Genomic DNA, 19,110 nt, shown 5'->3' with positions numbered 1-19,110 from the left:
TTATTTATATTTTATAGAAACTTTTATTTTTATACATTTAAGTAAATTTTATTTTCCCAATATAGATGATAATTTGGTGAGAGCATCATATAGTCCGGTATTCTCCAATGATATGACCTAGTGCATCAGCTATACACCAAGCTCTCATATTTGTATGAATCTAAAACTAGGTTCACAATTCTATTCCAGTGGTCTGTTCATGGATCACTGTGAGATTTCCCATTATCTTTACTGGTATAGCCTTATAATCAACCATGATAACTACTAGTGTTTGTTCTTCCATATAATTTATTGAATGACTTTATCACATTTCACAAAACCGAGAAAAAACAAAGCAAAACAAAACTGCTGTGTTGGAGTTTTCACTGGAATTATATTGAATACATGTAACACCATGGGAGAAATTTTCATCTTTATATTTGCTTTTCCTCTCCATTGTACAATGTGCATAAGGTATAGCTCTCTACTTACTTAGATCTTTAATATCTTCTAATGAAATTTTATGCATAAATGTTTATTCATTTAAAATACCTATTATTGTATGATGTGCATTTTTTTGCTATTTAAAATGGAATCTTTAAAAAATTTTGTCTTCTGTTTTTTTCAAGCAGGTATAAAAATACTGGTCCTGTATTCTGAAAATTTGCAGAACTCATTATTTTTTAAATTAAATTCAGTTTTATTGAGACATATTCACATACCATACAATCATCTATGGTATACAATCAACTGTTCACAGTACCATCATATAGTTATGCATTCATCAACCCAATCTATTTTCCTTGTGCCAGAAAGAATAAGAATAAGAAATAAAAGTAAAAAAGAACACCCAAATCATCCCCCAATCCCACCCTATTTTTCATTTACTTTTTGTCCCCATTTTTCTACTCATCCATCCATACACTGGATAAATGGAGTGTGATCCATAAGGTTTTCACATTCACTCTGTCACCCCTTGTAATCTACATTGTTATACAATCGTCCTCAAGAGTCACGGCTACTGGATTGGAGTTTGATAGTTTCAGGTATTAACTTTTAGCTATTCCAATACATTAAAACCTAAAAAGTGTTATCTACATAGTGTGTAAGAATGTCCACCAGAGTGACCCCTCAACTCCATTTGAAATCTCTCAGCCACTGAAGCTTTATTTCGTTTCATTTAACATCCCCCTTTTGGTCAAGAAGATATTCTCAATCCCACGATGCCGGGTCCAGATTCATCCATGGGAGCCATTTCCTGCATTGCCAGGGAAATTTATGCCCCTGGGAGTCAGGTTCCACGTAAAGGGGAGGACAGTGAGTTCACCTGCCAAGATGGCTTAGCTAGAGAGAGAGGGCCATATCTGGGCAACAAAGAGGCACTCAGGAGGAGACTCTTAGGCATGGTTATAAGCAGGTTTAACCTCTCCTTTGCAGTAACAAGCTTCATAAGGGCAAGCCCCAAGACAGAAGGCTCGGCATACCAAGCCATTAGTCCTCAGTGTTTTTGAGAACATCAGCAACAATCGATGTGAGGAAGTCCAACACTTTCATATTTCCCCCCAGCTCCTCAGGGGGGGCCCGCATATATATTTTTATTCTCTGCCCAAATTACTTTGGGATGTGTTGCTATTTCCCTCTAACCTATACAAACCTACGATATCTCATTTCCTATTCAAAGTTCCATGTAACTGCGGTGTTTGAAGAAACTGATTATAGACGTTCTATTGTTTAGAAAATATAGATCCTACACCAAATACCCTTGTTCTCACATGGAAGTTAAAGTTTTAACACACAGTCAGTGTCAACCTTTACCCTTTGGCCCAATTTGCGTTAGTCTTAACCAGATCTGCTTCACTCATATCTCTAACTGAAGTCTGGGCTCTTTTTTCAGCTTTTGTTTTTTAAAAAAACAGTTACTGTATGCGTTAATACTTACATTCATATCTGCTGAGCTCTAGCTCTGAATTTCAGGTGTTACACAGATACCCAATATTCCAGAGACTAATCAGGTTATACACAAAGGGATCAGCATCTCAGAGTTTGGAGAAAGCCATTACAATTCAGGAATAGATTTGACTGCTGTAAGACCTTACAATCTAGGGGCCATTATAATAATTGTTTCCCTGTTAGGCTGTGCTCTAAAATTCAGTTCTGAGTTTACACATTTTTAGTTAGTCCATATTGGTGAGCCATTGTAGTGTTTGCCTTTGTTTCTGGCATACTTCACTCAACATGCTGTCTACAGGATCCATTCACCTCCTTGCATGTCTCACAGCTTCACTCCTTCTGGTAGTTGCTCAGTATTCCATTGCATGCATACACCACAGACCACCATTCTGTTTCTCAGTGTACGCTTAGGCCACCTCCACCCACTGCAAATCATGAATACTGCATCCATAAACATCAATATGCAAATGTCCATTCATGTCTCTGCTCTCAGATCTTCCAGGTACATGCCCCATAATGAGGTTGCAGGACCTTATGGCCCCCACATACTTAGCTTCTTGTGGAGCCACCACACTGACCTCCAGAAAGGCTACACCATTCTGCCTCCTCATCAACAGTAAATAGGTACATCTCTCTCTCCATGTTTTCTCCAGCACTTTTACCCCTATTTATATTTTTTCCTACAATTTTATGGAGATATATTCACATACCTTACAATTATCCACAGTGTACTGTCCGTTGTTCATGGTATCAACAGTGTTGTACATTTATCACCACAGTCAGCACTTAAACATCTTGATTACTATGAAAAAGGTTTTTTTGGGGGGGAGGGGGAATAATAAAAAAGATAATAAAAAGAAAAATAAAGTGTCATACATTACAATATAACCATATAACCAAGAATCCCATATCCCTCTTCTTATATCTCCCTCTCATACACATTTAACTTTGTTATATTGCCTTTGTCACATTTAATGGAAGCATATTAGAATGTTACTGTTGACCATAGACTCCAGTTTGTTTTGATTATTTTTTTTCCCAAATACCACCCCTTTTTGAACACTCTGCATGGTTGACATTCATTTGTTCTCCCACATGTGAAAACATTTTTATATTTGTACCTTTAGTAGCAGTCATTGGCTACACCAGTTTTTTCAAGTTTTACAGTCCCAGTCTTTATCATCTGTATTTACCTCTGATGTCATATATTCCCTTATTCCACCTCTTTCAGCTTTACTCACAGACATCTTTGTTCCGTGTACTTACAATATTGTGTTACCATCACACAGTATTATGCTATCTATTTCTCGATCTATGCAATCAATCCTGTTGAACATTCTGTAGTCCTTCAGCATGAAACGCCTGATCTCTACCCTCTTTCTTTCTCTTAGTAGCCTGTGTTATCAGTTTTTAACCCTCAAAGTTTGCTCATTACTGTTATTTCATATTAGTGAGACCATACAGTATTTGTCCTTTTGTTTCTGGCTAATTTCACTCAACATAATGTCCTCAAGTTTCATCTACATTACTATATGTTCCATGTCTTTGTTCTGTCTTACAGCTGCATAATATTCCATCATGTGTATATACCACAGCTTATCCACTCATCCATTGATGGACATGTGGGCTGCTTCCATCTCTTGGCAATCATGAATAATGCCACAATAAACCTCAGTTTACAAATGTCTGTTTGTGTCTTAACTTTCAGTTCCTTTGAGTATATAACTATATGGAAAAGCTGGGTCATATGGCAAATCTATACTTAGCTTCCTGAGGAACCTCCACAGTGTCTTCCAGAGTGGTTGCCCCATTCTACATTCCCACCAAATGAACTCATTATTTTTAATGTGCCACAATGAACATTCTTATGCATATATTTTTTCCTTATCATTCCCTTATCTCTTAGGTTGAATTCCTAGAAGTTCAAACACGTGTAAAAGAATATGCTCAATTTTTATTTTAATTCATTTACACTGCATAAAGTATGTATTAAATGAATTATCAAATGGTCATGCATAATAATTATGCCAATTTATTCTCATACCAGTAGAGCATGAGTGTCCAATTTCACACATCCTCTCCAACACTGAGTTTTTGTTAAACATTCAATCTTTGTCAATGTGATATGAAAAAATAAATTGGATAGGAAAAGATAAGATATTTCCTTTTGTTTTGTTTTAATCATTTGATTGTTAGTAACACTGAACACATTTTCAAAACTTTTTTGGTCATTTGTATCTCTTTTCTGGTAAGACCTGTTCATGTCCTTTTCCCATTGTTTGCATATTTCCTATTGATTTCTAAGAGTTTGTTTTCCTATATTCCTAGTTTATGTGTGGTAATTTTCCCTAATCAATTGTTTTCTGTCTATCTTATTTATGGTACTATTTGCTATATGGACTTTTAACTTTTAATGTGTATAAAACAATCAATTTTTTTCTTATGTATTGTCTTTTACTTTCTTCTTGACTCAACGTAATTTTCTTTCTCAATGAATCATAAATAATAAATATTTTCTGATACATTTGATGTGTGCTAATTTATAATACAAAAGATAGATTTTGGAAAGGAGGGAAATAACTAATTTCCTTGCTAATTTACAAGGTCTTATTTCTGTAAGTGGGTGAGGGATGCAGAGAACAGAGTGAATTCATGTAGCTTGAATAACTTCCCACAGATCTCAGCAATGCTCCCTCCCATTCCTCGAATCTGAGAGGATGTAAGAGGCAGGCACTCTTGATGTATAGGTGATCTCAGAAAACAAATCCTTTGGCAGCAATTATTTTTTTTTCTATTGGAATGGCAGCCAATTAATTGAAATCTAATAGCTACGGCTTAGAAACAAGTCCCATGATGTAAGAGCTATTTAGCCGTGCTACTGCATAGAACTGTGTTGCTGATTTATCACCTATGCCCAAGTCGGATTATTTGACCACTGGGTACTGCCCTGCCTGAAGGCAGAAGCATGGCCAATGGCATCTCAGTCCTGTCATCCTGGGAATCAGTGAGCTGGTCTTCTGAGCAGTACTACCTGTGTGAGCCAAGGAATCAGTATCTCAAACTTTCCTTCCATAACTAAGCCTTTTGGAACAATCCAAGGAGAACAAACATACTTGGGTGATAGGCAGATATCTGCAGGATGATATTATGGTGCATGTCTGAACATCAATCTTGTGGGATTACTTTATGTCACATGGAAAAGGTATTTGCAAACACTCAGCGCTATGCAATGCTCGTGATGTGTCTTAGGACACCTATCAATTTCCTACTATATGCTTAACTCTTTTCTAGATGCTGATGAGGCTACAAGCAATACATCCCAATCCTAATCTCAAGAAGAATTCAATCTCGTTTCAGAGCTATGTCACATAAAGTAAAACACAGGTAGGATAGGGAGTAGCCTGCTCAAAGTTAATGAGCCACATCAGCTTAAGAGAAGGATTTCTGAAGTTAGGGAGCAAAGGAAAACCTGCAGACACAGAAGAGGGTCATATTGCAGAGGTCCTTGAATGTCAGGCAAAGGAGTCTAGATTTTATCCTGAACCAATGAGGTCCCTTGAAAACACTTCACTTAGGGATAGCACAACTATGTGGTTAATCATCCTAACTGGGGCACACCTGAGAGTGAAAAGAAGGCTTATGATAATTTATGCTTGTCCAAAAGGCATGATACAAAACTGTCTCTGGCCATATGGTCACACTATTGAAGAAACAGGCAATTATTTCCAGGAAAGTTCTAAAGAAGAGAGAGAAAAACCAGAAAGATGGTAGAGCAAGATACAGGAAAAAAAGTATCTATGCACTATGCACATACACACACACACACACACACAATCACTCTAAAATCTATATGTATATATACAAATACACATATGCTTAGTATCTCTATACATTTATACACCCAAATATACACTCACAATCAAACACATTCATGTCTTGCAACTACATGCTAACTGACTTTATCCCTCCTCTTGTTAGCTGTTCTAGACTCTGGGGAATTGTAGGTTCTCTCTCGAAATTTCAGCTGCTGATAGGAAAGGGAAGCTGTTTTTTGCTTTTTGTTTGTTTTGTTTTTGTTTTTGTTTTGCTTTTTATTCATTTCTTCTGGCTTTAATGTGTCTTCTTCTAACTAATTAGTTAAATTTATTGTTGTTGTTGTTGTTTTGGAAAATCTCACCATGGTGTTGTGTATCAACTTGAGCCAGATGTGAACTGCTGCCCTTTTCCCTTCATCTACAGAGAGTGTAGGAATGGAAAACCCTTTTCAAACAAGAAAACAGTAATGAAAACGTAGGGATAGGGAGCAGTAGGGCATTTAGGAAGCTCTTAGAAAGCCTCCCTGCAGCTCAGCTCCAGTTTCCCTAGACTTAGTGGCCTGTGCGCTCTCCATCTCACTCCCTCTCTGCATTCCTTCTCCTCCTATGTGGGCTTCACTCTTTCTGCCACATGGTCCCTTGTCACTCTAATTATGCCTGTGATGAAGAGCTCTCCCACTCCACAGAAACTCCTTTCCTGGCTGCCGTCTCGTATTCAAATGCATCAAGATATTTTGCAGAACAAAGGAGCCTTGGACAGAAAAAGGAAATAATTGAAACAAAACCACCAACCGAAAAAGCAAAGCAAAGCAAAAGGAAACAAAACCCAGATTCACTGTCCTTTGAAAGCAGTTTATATTTTCCTTTATTTATAAATGTGTAGGAATTTCATTTTTTAAGTGTCCACCATGCAACAGACCTTTACTTATCTTATTGATTGGCACAGGATCCCTGAGATATATTTAGCTCTATCTCTACAATATAGTTGAAGAAACCAAACCAAAAAACAAAAAACAAACAAACAAAAAACAAGCAAAACAAAAAAAAAATTTGCAAAGACATACTGCTAACAGGTGGCAGAGCAGGTTTCTCTTCTAGTTCTGTCTGACTCCACGCTCTTAGAAGCAGTGGACTCCCCCTTCACTCCCCCGCCTCCCGCCTGGTGTGGATCACGCCGCCCGTGGCTGCACGTACTGCCGAGGAAACAGTAGTCTAGGACAGTTGGCCGTTAAGTGACACTGATTCTCCCCCATCCGTCTGACTCCTGAGAACCTGAGAAAGAAACATGCCCTCTGCAGAGTGAAGGGTTCTTAAGATGCTAATGAACCCGGATCCACCCAGGGAGGGGAGGAGTGGAATTTCCCGCCTCTGGACAGCAGCCAGGCGGCAGCCACAGGCACCAGGCTTATCAGCAAGTGAGGAGTCTCAGGACTCAGCTGAGACAGCACAGGCTCCTCACAGAAGACCCATGGGATTCTAGCATGGCGCCCATCCTACCGTTGCCATTGCCCCACATGGAACCTTAGGATGGCCAGTCCAGGCACAGATGGAGTACAGTGATTTCAGACATGAACCATGACAAATTCAGGCAGTACTCAGCAAGGTACAACAACAATTCTTCAGCATGCCCAGACCTCTGATGGACACAGCAAATACTTGTGCCCAGCCACCAGTGGTTGTACAGACTGCATCTGCAGATGTGCAGACATATCAGATCAGTGCTAAACCCACCGCTACTTTGCTGCCACAAACTGTGGTAATGACATCGCCTGTGAATCTTATATCTCAGACAACTAAGACAGATGATCCCCAACTGAAAAGAGGAATATGGTTAATGAAAAACAGAGAGGCTGCTCTAGAATGTCGCAGAAACTAGAAAGAATATGTGAAATGCTGGGAAAATCGAGTTGCAGTCCTGGAAAATCAAAATAAAACTTTAATAGAACAGTTAAAAACGTTGAAGGCTCTTTATTCCCATAAAAGTGTTTGATTCTTAGGAAAGAAATACTTTTTGTGGACTGGTCTAGAAGGTAGATGGATTTCTTTTCTTTTTAATAGAGTTTTTAAAATTATAATGTAAAAATGAAGCTTTTTATTTAGGCTTTTGCAACTCAAAGTTCTCATGTAAGAGATCTGGTGACAGAGGATAAAGTGGGAAATGACCTGGAGGAAGCTACTAGCACAACTGGAAGCTTTAAAAATTAAACAATTTTGTATTTCTAAATAGCAGTAGTTGTAAATACTCCAAAAATGGCAAATAAAATGAAAATTTGATAAAATGAATTTTTAAATGTATCAGTTTACCCTATGGGTTTGCATTTCTTACTGTTTCCTGAAATTTATCTTTTTCAGTTATGTTTGTGTGTGTGTGTATTCTTATTTGTGCCAATAGATTCTAAATTACAAATGTAAAAGAAAAATATACATAACTAAATATATAAATTATATATCCTGATTATATACACTTGTTCTATTGACAGGTCTTTTAAATGAGATTTTAAAAGTTTGTTTATTGGATTTAAAAGGGTTTTTGAGACTGAGTTAATTATTTTTGAAGCCTTTTCCTAAAAGGCATCTAAGGTACATGAATGGAGTTGTGGTGACTTTTTAACATTTTTCTTAGAGTGGAAGAGAACTATTTAAAAGTTTGACAATTTTAATTACTTAAAAGACTGACACTTTTAAATAATTTGTTTTCAGTTACTCTGGGAATGGTGATTTTCCACAAATAGATAATAAATTGTGTTTTGATCATATGTTCTATAAACAGTTGAACATACATTACTTAGTTTTGCTTCAGCAGAATGGAATGTTTACAGGCCTTTAAAATGATTTTTGAGGATTTTTTTAAACCTTCTGAAGATGCTTACCAATGTTTTTCCAAGGGGATTTTACAATCAATTTAATGTAGGGTTTATCAAATTCTAAAATAGTATAGTTATTAGGGCAGTTTTATGTCAGAGACTATTTTGAAATGTAATGAACGGTACCTTTATATATGACAAGTGACTGCCAATAGATTTTTATAGCTAATCTTTATAAATTCTAATGTTGAATTTTTAATGATTATTTAAAATATCTATACAGTTTGTTTAGTAAAATATTTTGCATCTCAAAGTATGATTTTTATATTATGGGAAGTAAAGTTTTCAGATTGGCTAATATTTGAATTATGAGTTTTGTATTCAGTTTAAAGTACTATATTCCAATTTGTATAGATTTTAAAACTGTTCTGCAAAACAGTTGTGTGCTCCTTATGCAATTTGTATTATATTGTCTTCTATAAATTAAAGGAAATTTGATTTTAAAAAAGCAATGGACTACACCAAGGATCCACAAATTTTTCAGTAAAGGGCAACAGAGAAATATTTTAGGCTTTGGAAGCCATGGGGTCTCCATCCCAACTATTCATCTCTGTCACTGTAGTGGGAAAAGAGCCATAATGATACATAAAGGATTAGGCTTGGTTGTGTTCCAATAAAACCTTATGGGCACTGAAATTTGAATTTAATATACTTTTCATGGGTCATGAAATATTTTTATTCTATTGATTCTTCTCTAACCATTTAAAACTATAAAATCTGTTCTTAGCTTTCAGGCTATAAAAATAAACAGCAGGTCAGATGTAGATGCAGACTGAAGTTTTCTGACCTCAGACAGTCGGTCAGGGTAACTTGGCCCTAATAGAGAAATGCAAAACATTTTCTAAATCATAGTCCAAATCAGGCTGTCAAGACCCAATGAGCCAACATCAGAGGGAAGAAGGAAACAAAGGACTTGGGGCCTGAAGTCCAAGAACAGGAACTAGGATGTCTTCAAGGTTGGCACTCCCCAAGGATAACGGGGCTGTGGCAACTTCCTAGCTGGGAGCAGCTGCCCTGAGCTGCAGGAGGCAGGTGCAGCAGACAGGTGAGGAGGCACCAGTCATCCTGGGTCACAGGACCCAGTGGGTGGCAGGAGGCGGGTCCTTCATGCCCAGGCCCTGTCTCACAGGCTGGGGCAGAGCCCAAGGCCAGGATAAAAGGGCCTCGGACCAGAGCACCTCCATCCACTCACCTGCTCAGGTGCTGACCGACCCTGAATCTGCTTGTAAACCCGGTGAGTGTCCACGGGGACCAGGAGCAGAGGCTTCCCCAGGATGGAGGCTCAGACCAGAAGCAGGAGGGGAGGCTGGGCAGGCTCTTAGGAAGGGACTAAATTGGAGTCCATATTGTCAAAGGAAGAGAGTCTCAGGACACCTGAGGAAGGGTGTGCGAGGAGACAGTCTGTAACCAAGTGGGTTCAGGAGGGAGAAGAACTGGGTGCTTGTGGCTTTGGACTCTGGAGAAATCAAACTAATCTGCAGTGGGATGGTCTCTTCAGGTCTAGGGACACTGAAAGACAGAGTACTGTGCACCACTGTGGAGTTTCCAAGAGGAGAGCACCTTTGAAAATACAACTGTGCCCTTGACTGCAAAGGAAGAGCTAGGCAGTAAACAGGGGACCAGAGACTGTTTGGGGTTATCTGAGAATGTGTTCACAAAAGTCTCCAGATGAGTAGGACACAGGGGACATGAGAATCACCATGTCAACCATTAGCTGGAGAAGGTGGTGAGCAGAGATCAGATCTCTGGACTGAGAACAGGGGCTGGCATTCAGCAAAGGTCTTCAGTAATTGACAGGGTTTCTCAGTCTCTTCTTAAAGAAAGTGAGATGATGGAGCCAGCTAATCTCCAAGATCCTCATAGAATCAAATCATTATGAAAGTTATGACAAGGGGGAATGATTGTGTGTTTTTCCTTTAAGAAATAATTTTCCCTTAACTGGGAGACAAGATAGAATAATTAGAGATAATTATTAGAATTAGATAATTAGAAAGAATGATTAGAATAATTTCCTCTTTTGTTTATGTGACTTTTGACTATTGGATGCATTTGTTTGGTCTTAGTTCACTACTTTTTGTAATAGATGAAAATTCTTGTCTGGCTTCCAAAGAGAAGATGTGAGAGTTTGAGAAAACTCTCAGAAGTAGTAAAACAACTGGAGATTAACTTTCTATGATTATAAACAGTGCCAAAAAGACAAGAAGAGCAGGACATCTCTGTTTCCTGGTTCTAAATTGTGTTTGGTTCTCCCTCAGCTCCTGAACGCCCACCAACATGTCCTGTCAGCAGAGCCAGCAGCAGTGCCAGCCCCCTCCCAAGTGCACCCCCAAGTGTCCTCCCAAGTGCCAAACTCCTAAATGCCCCCCAAAATGCCCTCCTAAGTGCCCTCCCCAAGCTCCAGTCTCTTCCTGCTGCGGTGTCAGCTCTGGGGGCTGCTGTGGCCCCAGCTCCGGGGGCTGCTGCAGCTCCGGGTGTGGCGACTGCTGCAGCTCCGGGGGTGGGGGCTGCTGCCTGAGCCACCACAGGCGCCGCAGATCCCATCGCCGCAGGCACCAGAGCTCTGACTGCTGCAGCCAGCCCTCAGGGGGCTCCAGCTGCTGCGGAGGGGACTCCAGCTGCTGTGGAGGGGGCAGCGGTCAGTACTCTGGAGGCTGCTGCTGAAGTGGACTAAGATGCAAGACAGCAGACTTCAAGGATACAAAGATCTGTGAACTTCCTCTTCCTCCAGAGCCTGCCTGAATTGCTGAGGGGTCCTGGCAAAAGTTTGCGCTCTGGACCACTGGGTCCCTCTTTCCTAGGGTCCGAGAGTCAAAATCCTCTCCCTAAAATCCAGATGCTGACATAGGACCTTATTTCTGTGGCCTGCACTGGGAAGCTCAAACACATACCCTATTTCCCTCCCCAGTTTAAGTTCTTAAAATTTGCTGCCTAAATAAAAAAGGAATCTGTTCACCAACTTGCTATAGACTGATCTTTTTTCTTGCTTGTGTTACCATTGTCTGTTTCCCTCTTAGCTCTGTTGGAACAGCTGAGTGGACAGCTGATGGGGGTGATGAGGCAGGAGGGAGACATTTGTAATTTGTATGCTTGTATTTTTTCCCCATCTCTGTGTTTTCCCTCTTAACCAAGGCTCTGAAGCAGCATCATTTGTGAATATTGGTCCTCCAACTACTAGTCCCCTTCAGATGTCTAGCCCTGTCCCTCAGGAAAGCCTGGAGGCAAACGTCCTCCTCCTCCTTCCCACTACAATCTCCTCACTGCAGTGCTCTCCATTCCCCACCCCTTCTCCTAATCAGTCTTCACCTGACTCCTTCAGTTTATGTGGGTGCATGTGTGTACACACACATATATTTATACACATCTATGATCCATATATATAAATAAATCCTTATTATTAACAACTTTAAGCACTTTTATTGCTGTCTAATTTATATGCAATAAAAGTCGCTAATTTTAAATATACAATTCAATGAATGCAAATGTAGCTACAATTGCAATCAACACCCTAAAAATGTAGTTGAGATTTTTTAAATCATTATTTGGGGAAAATTTTAAGAATAACATGAAATCCATAATATAAAGGTAAATATTGATACCTTTAACCATGTAAAAATTAAATTCTATGAGGCAAAATGCACCATTAAAAAGATGGAAGGAAATGAACAAAGCTGTGTGGGTATGGTTGAAAGACGAAAGTTAGCAGCATGTATGACACCAGATAGAGGAGAGAAACCAGGACTGTAAAACATAGTGAAACTTAGAGTGGACAAGGTTGGTAAGTGAATGAACAAATATAAGAAAGTTTTTACTTGGGGAGAAGAACTGAATGTCACCATTGCAAGGTGTTAAAAATGGGATATATGAGGAAAAAAATACATTTAATGCAAATTAGGGTATATAGTTAACAGTAACGTTGTAGCATTCTTTCATTATTTGTAACAAAGGCAGTTTACCAAAGCTAAGTGTTAAGAGGGGGGTTTAAGGGAGGGGTATGGGATTCTTGTTCTTGTTATATCCTTTATTCTTCTTTCTCTTCTTGTTTCTTTGCAGAAGAAATGGAAATGTTCTCATATAGATCATAGTTGTGAATGCATGGAGCCCATTGACTTTCCACTTAGGATGAATTTTATGGTTTGTGAATAAAACTATTTAAAAAATAAACAGAGGGATACAGGAGCTGCAGAAGTGAAAAGAGAGATATATCTATTTGCTGTTGATAGGGAAGTGAAATGGTGCAGCCCCTCTGGAGGGCACACTGGTGGTTCCACAGAAGGCTAAGTACAGGGTTGCCACTTGATCTTGCAACCCCGTGATTGTTTAAAGGCTTGGAAGAACTGAAAGTAGGCAAATGAATAGGTTTTTGCACACTAGCATTCGTGGTGGCATTAGTCACTATTTGCAATGGATGGAGGTGGCCTAAGGGTACATGGATTGATGAACAGAAGGGTGAATTGTGGTGAATACAGACAACGGAATATTGAGTGGCAGCAGGAAGGAATGTAGTCATGTGGCAAGGTGAATAAACCTTGAGGACAGTATGTCGAGCAAAATAAGCTAGAAACAAAAGGACAAATAACATATGGGCTCACTAGTATAAACTAACTATGATAAGCAAACTCTGAGAATTGAATTCGAGTGCACAGGTTATCTATTAGTGAGTAAAAAGTGGGCAGAGAATGGGGAACCAGTGATTAAGGAGTATATAATGTTCAAGTGAGCCTCATTATAAGGGTTCCTAGACTGTAAGCTCTTACAGCAGTCATGTCTTTTTCTGAATTTTGACTGTTATTTATAAATTCTGAGATGCTGTGTTCTTTGTGTACAACCTGGTAGTTTCCTGGAACACTGGGTATCTGTGTGACACCTGAGACTCAGAGTTAGAATTCTGCAGCTCCGGAAGTCAGCATTACTCCATCTAGCAACTGTTAAAGAAGCTGAATAAGACATCAGATTCCAATTAGAGATATGAATGATTGGGACTAAGGTAAATCAGAATACAGGGTAAAGAATGAGAATGATATTGTCTGTATTTTTAAACTTCAACTGTGTAAGACCAAAGGAAGAGATGTTTATTTTCTGTAGCACACTATCTAATTTAACCTGTCTTGTCAGTTTATTTAAAGTACCTAAATATATGGAGCCTACAATAGGGAATGAGATCCTATTATTCCATACACGTTAATTTAATATCCAGATACATTCCAGAGTGTTTTGTGCAGAAAATATAAAAGTATTTGCAAAGTCTACTTGAGGGACTGGGGGAAAATGTGGAACTATTAAACTTTCCCACCTGGGAGATTCCTGATATTCTCTCAGGCACTAGGGACTCAATTGATTAAGCCAAGCCCTCACTCTTGAGGCTTGCCTTTATGAAACTTATTTCTGCAATAACAAAACTAGGCCTCCATGTAATTATGCTTAAGAGTCACCCCCAGAGAGCCTCTTATATTGCTCAGGTATGGCCTCTCTCTTTAAGCCAACTCTGCAAATAAACTCATTACACCCCCCCCCCCCCCCCACCATAAGTAGGACATGACTCCCAGAGGTGTAAGTCTCCCTGGCAGCATGAGACAGGACTCCCAGGCATCATGGGATTAAAAATGCCTTCTGGACCAAAACGGGGGAAAGAAATGGAACAAAATAAAGTTTCAGTGGCTAAGAGATTTCAAATAGAGTCAAGAGGTCATTCTGGATGTTATTCTTATGCAAGCTTCAGTCAGATATTGCAAACTACCACAGTATGCCAAGTCCCAAACAACAGTATTCCTGAAAACACTAGGGAGAGCACTGGACTCTAAGACTCTATAAAAGTTTTTCTTGCTAAGATTATTTTTCAGAAACGTAAGGCCTCCAGATTGATGCTATGCCAGATAAGCCCTGAAATCTAGAAGTACCAGTCTCACCATAAGATCTATGCCTCTACCCCAAAAGGCCAACACCCCTCTCCAGCACAAAGAAATTAAAACGATCATTGCCCAGATATCCCTGGAGATTGAGAGAAAGATCAAATGAGAGGGAGGAGTTGTAACTGAGAAATTAGGATTTAACAAATGACTGTGACTACTGACTTCTTATACAGATATTTCTTCTTACTGTCTAGTGTTTAGTATAGCTAGAACAGTATTTTTAACAGTAATCAAGTAACCTTGATCATTGATAATGATTGTATGACTATATACCAAAAAAAAAAAAAAAAAAAAAGGCAGTTGTCCGTATGTGTATGGATCTACTTCTGAATGCTTTGCTCTGATCCACTGATCTCTGTATCTATCTCTGACAATACTACACTGTATTAGTTAACCTACCTCTATTGCAACTCTTAAAATTAGATAGAGTGCAATACTAGTGATTAATAACAGGGAGGAATAAGGGGTATGGGTGTTTGGGTTCTTCTTTTTTCTTTTTATTTCTTTTTCTGAAGTAATGTAAATGTTCTAAAAATGATCATGGTGATGAATACACAAATATGTGATTATACTGTGAACCACTGATTTTATACTTTGGATGGATTATATGGTGTGTGAATATATCTCAATAAAATTACATTTAAAAAGATGGAAGGATAAAAACTAAACTTGGAGAAATAGAAAACATATGATAGGGATAGGATTAATATTCCTAATAAACAGGGTTCATATAAATTAAGAGCAAACAAGGAAACATTCTACAAATATTTGGTAAAGGTCACAAATGACAAATTCTAAAAAAAAAGAAAAAGAATAGAAAGAAAGATCAATAGCTATTGAAATTAGATTGGAAAAATCATTCAACCTCACTAGTAAAGAAGAAATATATTATGGTTGGAAGGGAGCTATTGGATACATGATACATTAGCAAGGATTAAAAAGCCTCATAAAACTCATTGTTGGTGAGGTTATGTGCAAAGGATCTCATTCTTTGTAGTTAAGAATGCATAACTTGACAGTAGAGGAATTTTGTGATTCATTCATTCAATAAATATTTATTGGGGTAGATGAATTAACATTTTAAATGAACATACCCTTTTATACAAAAATTGTTCCAGGAATTAGTTAAATAGGATAAAAATATAATAATGAAAGAACAGATGCATATGAATGTTCACTGCAATGATTTAAAAGCAAAGTGAGAGTTCAGTATAGTTGCAGTATATAAGACCAATATATTAAAACTTACAGCACTAGCAACAACAAGAAAATATAATTTTAGGAGACGCTATTTACACAAACTAAAATTTCCCATTTTATCCACTTTCAAATATACAATTTAGTGGTGCTATCAGAATAAAGTTTGTTTAAAAAATAATAAAACATGGAACTGTACAACTCAAAGAGTGAACTCTAATGAAAACTGTAAACTATAGTTAATTGTATAATTATAAAATGTTTCATGTATTACAACAAAGGAACCTCACTAATGCAAAACGCTAATAATAGGGAAAACTTTGTGTGTGAAGGGGTAGATATCTCAGAACTCTGTACTCTCTGCATAATTTTATTCCATAAACCTACAACCATTCTGATTAAAAAAGAAAAAAAAAGAGAAATAAAACATGCTACTTAAAGTAGCAACTCAATTTTCTTCTAGACTTTAAAAGTATTGCCTCATCGTTTATAATTTTTAAAGAGTTTGTAGATATGGAGAAAACAAAACAAAGCTTGCCAATTAGCTTGGTGCTCTACAGCAGAGAAGAAAAAAATATCAATTTGAATTATTCCTGGTTGGCTCTCAGCAGTGTTCCTTTGCATTCGATGAGATGGTGAAAAGTTTGCAGGAAAAAAGATAAAACACGTTGACAAATAGGAACTCTCAGAAAGCCAATGCTTTGTTAGTCAAAAATGTTTCTATTGAACTGGTACCAAAGCCACTGTGATCTCATAGCCCAGGCTTCAAATCCAATCTTCCTGATACCACTATACTGCTGACTCATCACCTAAATCCAAGTCAGATCAATTGAAGGTTTGGGTGTTGCCCTGCAGAGACACAGAGGCATGGACCAGATGGAATCTCAGCCCCATCATCCTGGTGATCAGGGGCTGGGCTTCTGATAGACCTACTTGTGTGAGCCAAGGCATTGCTATCCTCCTCATCCCCATTATTAAGCCCACTGGAAGAATCTGAGCTGGAGAACTGGTGTCATGCTCAGGTGAGACAGTGGCACATCTCCCAGGAGGATGTGGCCAATACATTTCACTGTGCCTGAATCAGAGGGTGATCTCATGAGGATGATCTAAGTTATGCGGAATAGCTACTGGCAAACTGTAAGATCAATGTAATGTTGGTGATAGGAAGTTAACACCATTACCTACCTACTATGTGCATAACCCTGTGCTATGAGGTAATGGATGTACAGACATATCTGACCCAAGCCAGGCAGTCAAGGAGTCTATTAACAATAACATTTGAGTTACATGTGTGGATAGCAGAATAAGTGGGATTTGAACTGCACTGTCTTGGAAGGGGAAAGACCAAAACATGCACTGCAGAGAGAAGCATGATCAAAGGCAGAACACAATCTAGTTCATTTTCAGAATATTTTGAAGGTGGGTGGCAAATGCTTAAACCAGAAATAGAGCAGAGTCATGTTTCACAGTACCTGTCATGGCAGTCAGAGGATTTTGAGCTTCCTCTCTTAAGCAGTGTGTGGCTCTGAACAAGTCTATGTCAATAGTTGGTGTTAATTATCTCTGGAGGTAGGACAGGCTTGCCTTAGATATCCTGGAGGAAAAGCATCAAGGAAAAAACACCTGGGTTTGGAGGCAGTATACTGTCGGAGGACGCAGGGCCCTTGCTAATTAATTGATGCTCTCAGAAAGATGGTAAAGAAGTATGTAAACAATCTAAAATATGAACATACATATCTTCTCCAGATACTAGTTGGGTTCACTATGCTCATTATGTTCTTGATTTTATTCCCAAATTCTGGGCTATTCCCACTTCTGGCAAGGCTTGGGGAGAATAGGATTTTCAGGTCACATGATTTATTCCGGCTTTCATTTGCCTTCATCTGAAATTAAATTTGTTTTGTTTGGGGGTAATCTGGAAACCCAGCTATGTGGTTACTGCTATCCCTATGACCACCTTGTGCTTTCCATTAATTTACTAAAAAAGGACAATTCAAAAATCCCCATTCATGTAAAGCCTGTGAACAAGTGGAAAACAAAAGAAAACCTAGAGGATGGAGAGAGATGAAAGGGGCTTACAAAGTAGCAACGTAAACACATTTATAGGAAATATTAAGCACTCCTGTTCTTGGAAGTCTCTTGCCTCCTTAGAACCAGGGATGTTTTCTGTTAGTCCTTTTGCCCCACATGAAACTGCTAGCTTATAACCCCTCAAGGCCTTCTCTCTCTTCTTGCTCTTTCTTGTCTGTGGATGTCAGTCTCTCCTCCCAATAGGACCCTTGAAGATCCAAATCCTCATGCTAAATGGGAACAATGCCCTGTTTCTAGCACCCCTACAATAGCTCCATCCTCGTACACATCTTAATATCAGTGCATCAACGGCCTCAACATAAGAAAAGGGCTATTTAAAAACAAACAAACAATGGGAACCACTCTTTTTAGAAAGAAGCTGTGCTTACAAAAAAATCCTCACACTTTATTAAGCAAAGATGAATATTTCATTTATTTCAAGTCTATCATATTACCATCCATGAAGCCCTTTATTTTTCTTTATCTGTGTGTTACCTCATTGACCTTTACAATATTCCTGAAAGTAATTTTCATCATTCTCCCAGTTTCACACTTGGAACAATGGAAAATGAGAGAGGCTAAATGGCTTTCACAGGTCCCACATCAGGAGGACCCAGATTCCATCATATTACGTGAGAAGTTGCACACACACACACACACACACACACACACACACACAGGTTGGCAGAATAACAGGGACATGAGTAGGATTTCAGGGTTTTATTAGCCCAAACCAGACTACGAGAAGCAGAGTTAACATGGGATGGGGGGTAGAAATGAAGGGTGTGTTAAATTCTAAAATTGAAAGCTGGGAAGTCCTCAAGGTGGGGCCCTCCACGGAGAATGAGGTGGCAGATGAAGGTAGGAATTCTGTCCCCGACCCCATCTCTAAGCAGCCCTGTTCCCACATGGGAGCAGCTGTCCCGAGCCCCATGCAGAAGGCAGGTGAAGAGTTTCCTGTCATCCCGGGTCACAGGACCCAGTGGGTGGCAGGAGGCGGGTCCTTCATGCCCAGGCCCTGTCTCACAGGCTGGGGCAGAGCCCAAGGCCAGGATAAAAGGGCCTCGGACCAGAGCACCTCCATCCACTCACCTGCTCAGGTGCTGACCGACCCTGAATCTGCTTGTGAACCCGGTGAGTGTCCATGGGGACCAGGAGCAGGGGCTTTACCAGGACAGAGGCTCAGACCAGAAGCAGGAGGGGAGGCTGGGCAGGGGCCTGGGCAGGGGGCAAATTGGGGCCACATTGTCAAAGGAAGGCAGTTTTAGGATGGCTGAGGATAGGCAGGTAAGGAGGGACCTGGGGCCTATGGGGGACAAGCTGCATAAA

The 19,110-nt window shown here is 39.2% G+C and overlaps 1 protein-coding gene and 1 pseudogene across 1 annotated transcript; both read left to right on the top strand.

Annotated features, from left to right (window-relative positions):
* Window positions 1–1,223: 1,223 nt before the first annotated feature.
* Window positions 1,224–7,734, top strand: LOC119517558 (annotated as a pseudogene).
* Window positions 7,735–10,882: 3,148 nt separating this feature from the next.
* LOC119512927 (late cornified envelope protein 1F-like) lies at window positions 10,883–11,269 on the top strand. Its single transcript, XM_037807751.1, has one exon. The coding sequence runs from the start codon at window positions 10,883–10,885 to the stop codon at window positions 11,267–11,269; it is 387 nt and encodes a 128-aa protein (XP_037663679.1).
* The last annotated feature ends 7,841 nt before the right edge of the window (window positions 11,270–19,110 follow it).

The sequence above is a fragment of the Choloepus didactylus genome, chromosome 2 (genome assembly GCF_015220235.1).
Source record: "Choloepus didactylus isolate mChoDid1 chromosome 2, mChoDid1.pri, whole genome shotgun sequence".
NCBI classification, from domain to species: domain Eukaryota; kingdom Metazoa; phylum Chordata; class Mammalia; order Pilosa; family Megalonychidae; genus Choloepus; species Choloepus didactylus.
This window is presented reverse-complemented; position numbering and strand designations above follow the sequence as displayed.

Excerpts from the sequence above, each read along its gene's own strand:
- LOC119512927 (XM_037807751.1), top strand. The coding sequence starts at position 10,883 with ATGTCCTGTCAGCAGAGCCAGCAGCAGTGCCAGCCCCCTCCCAAGTGC.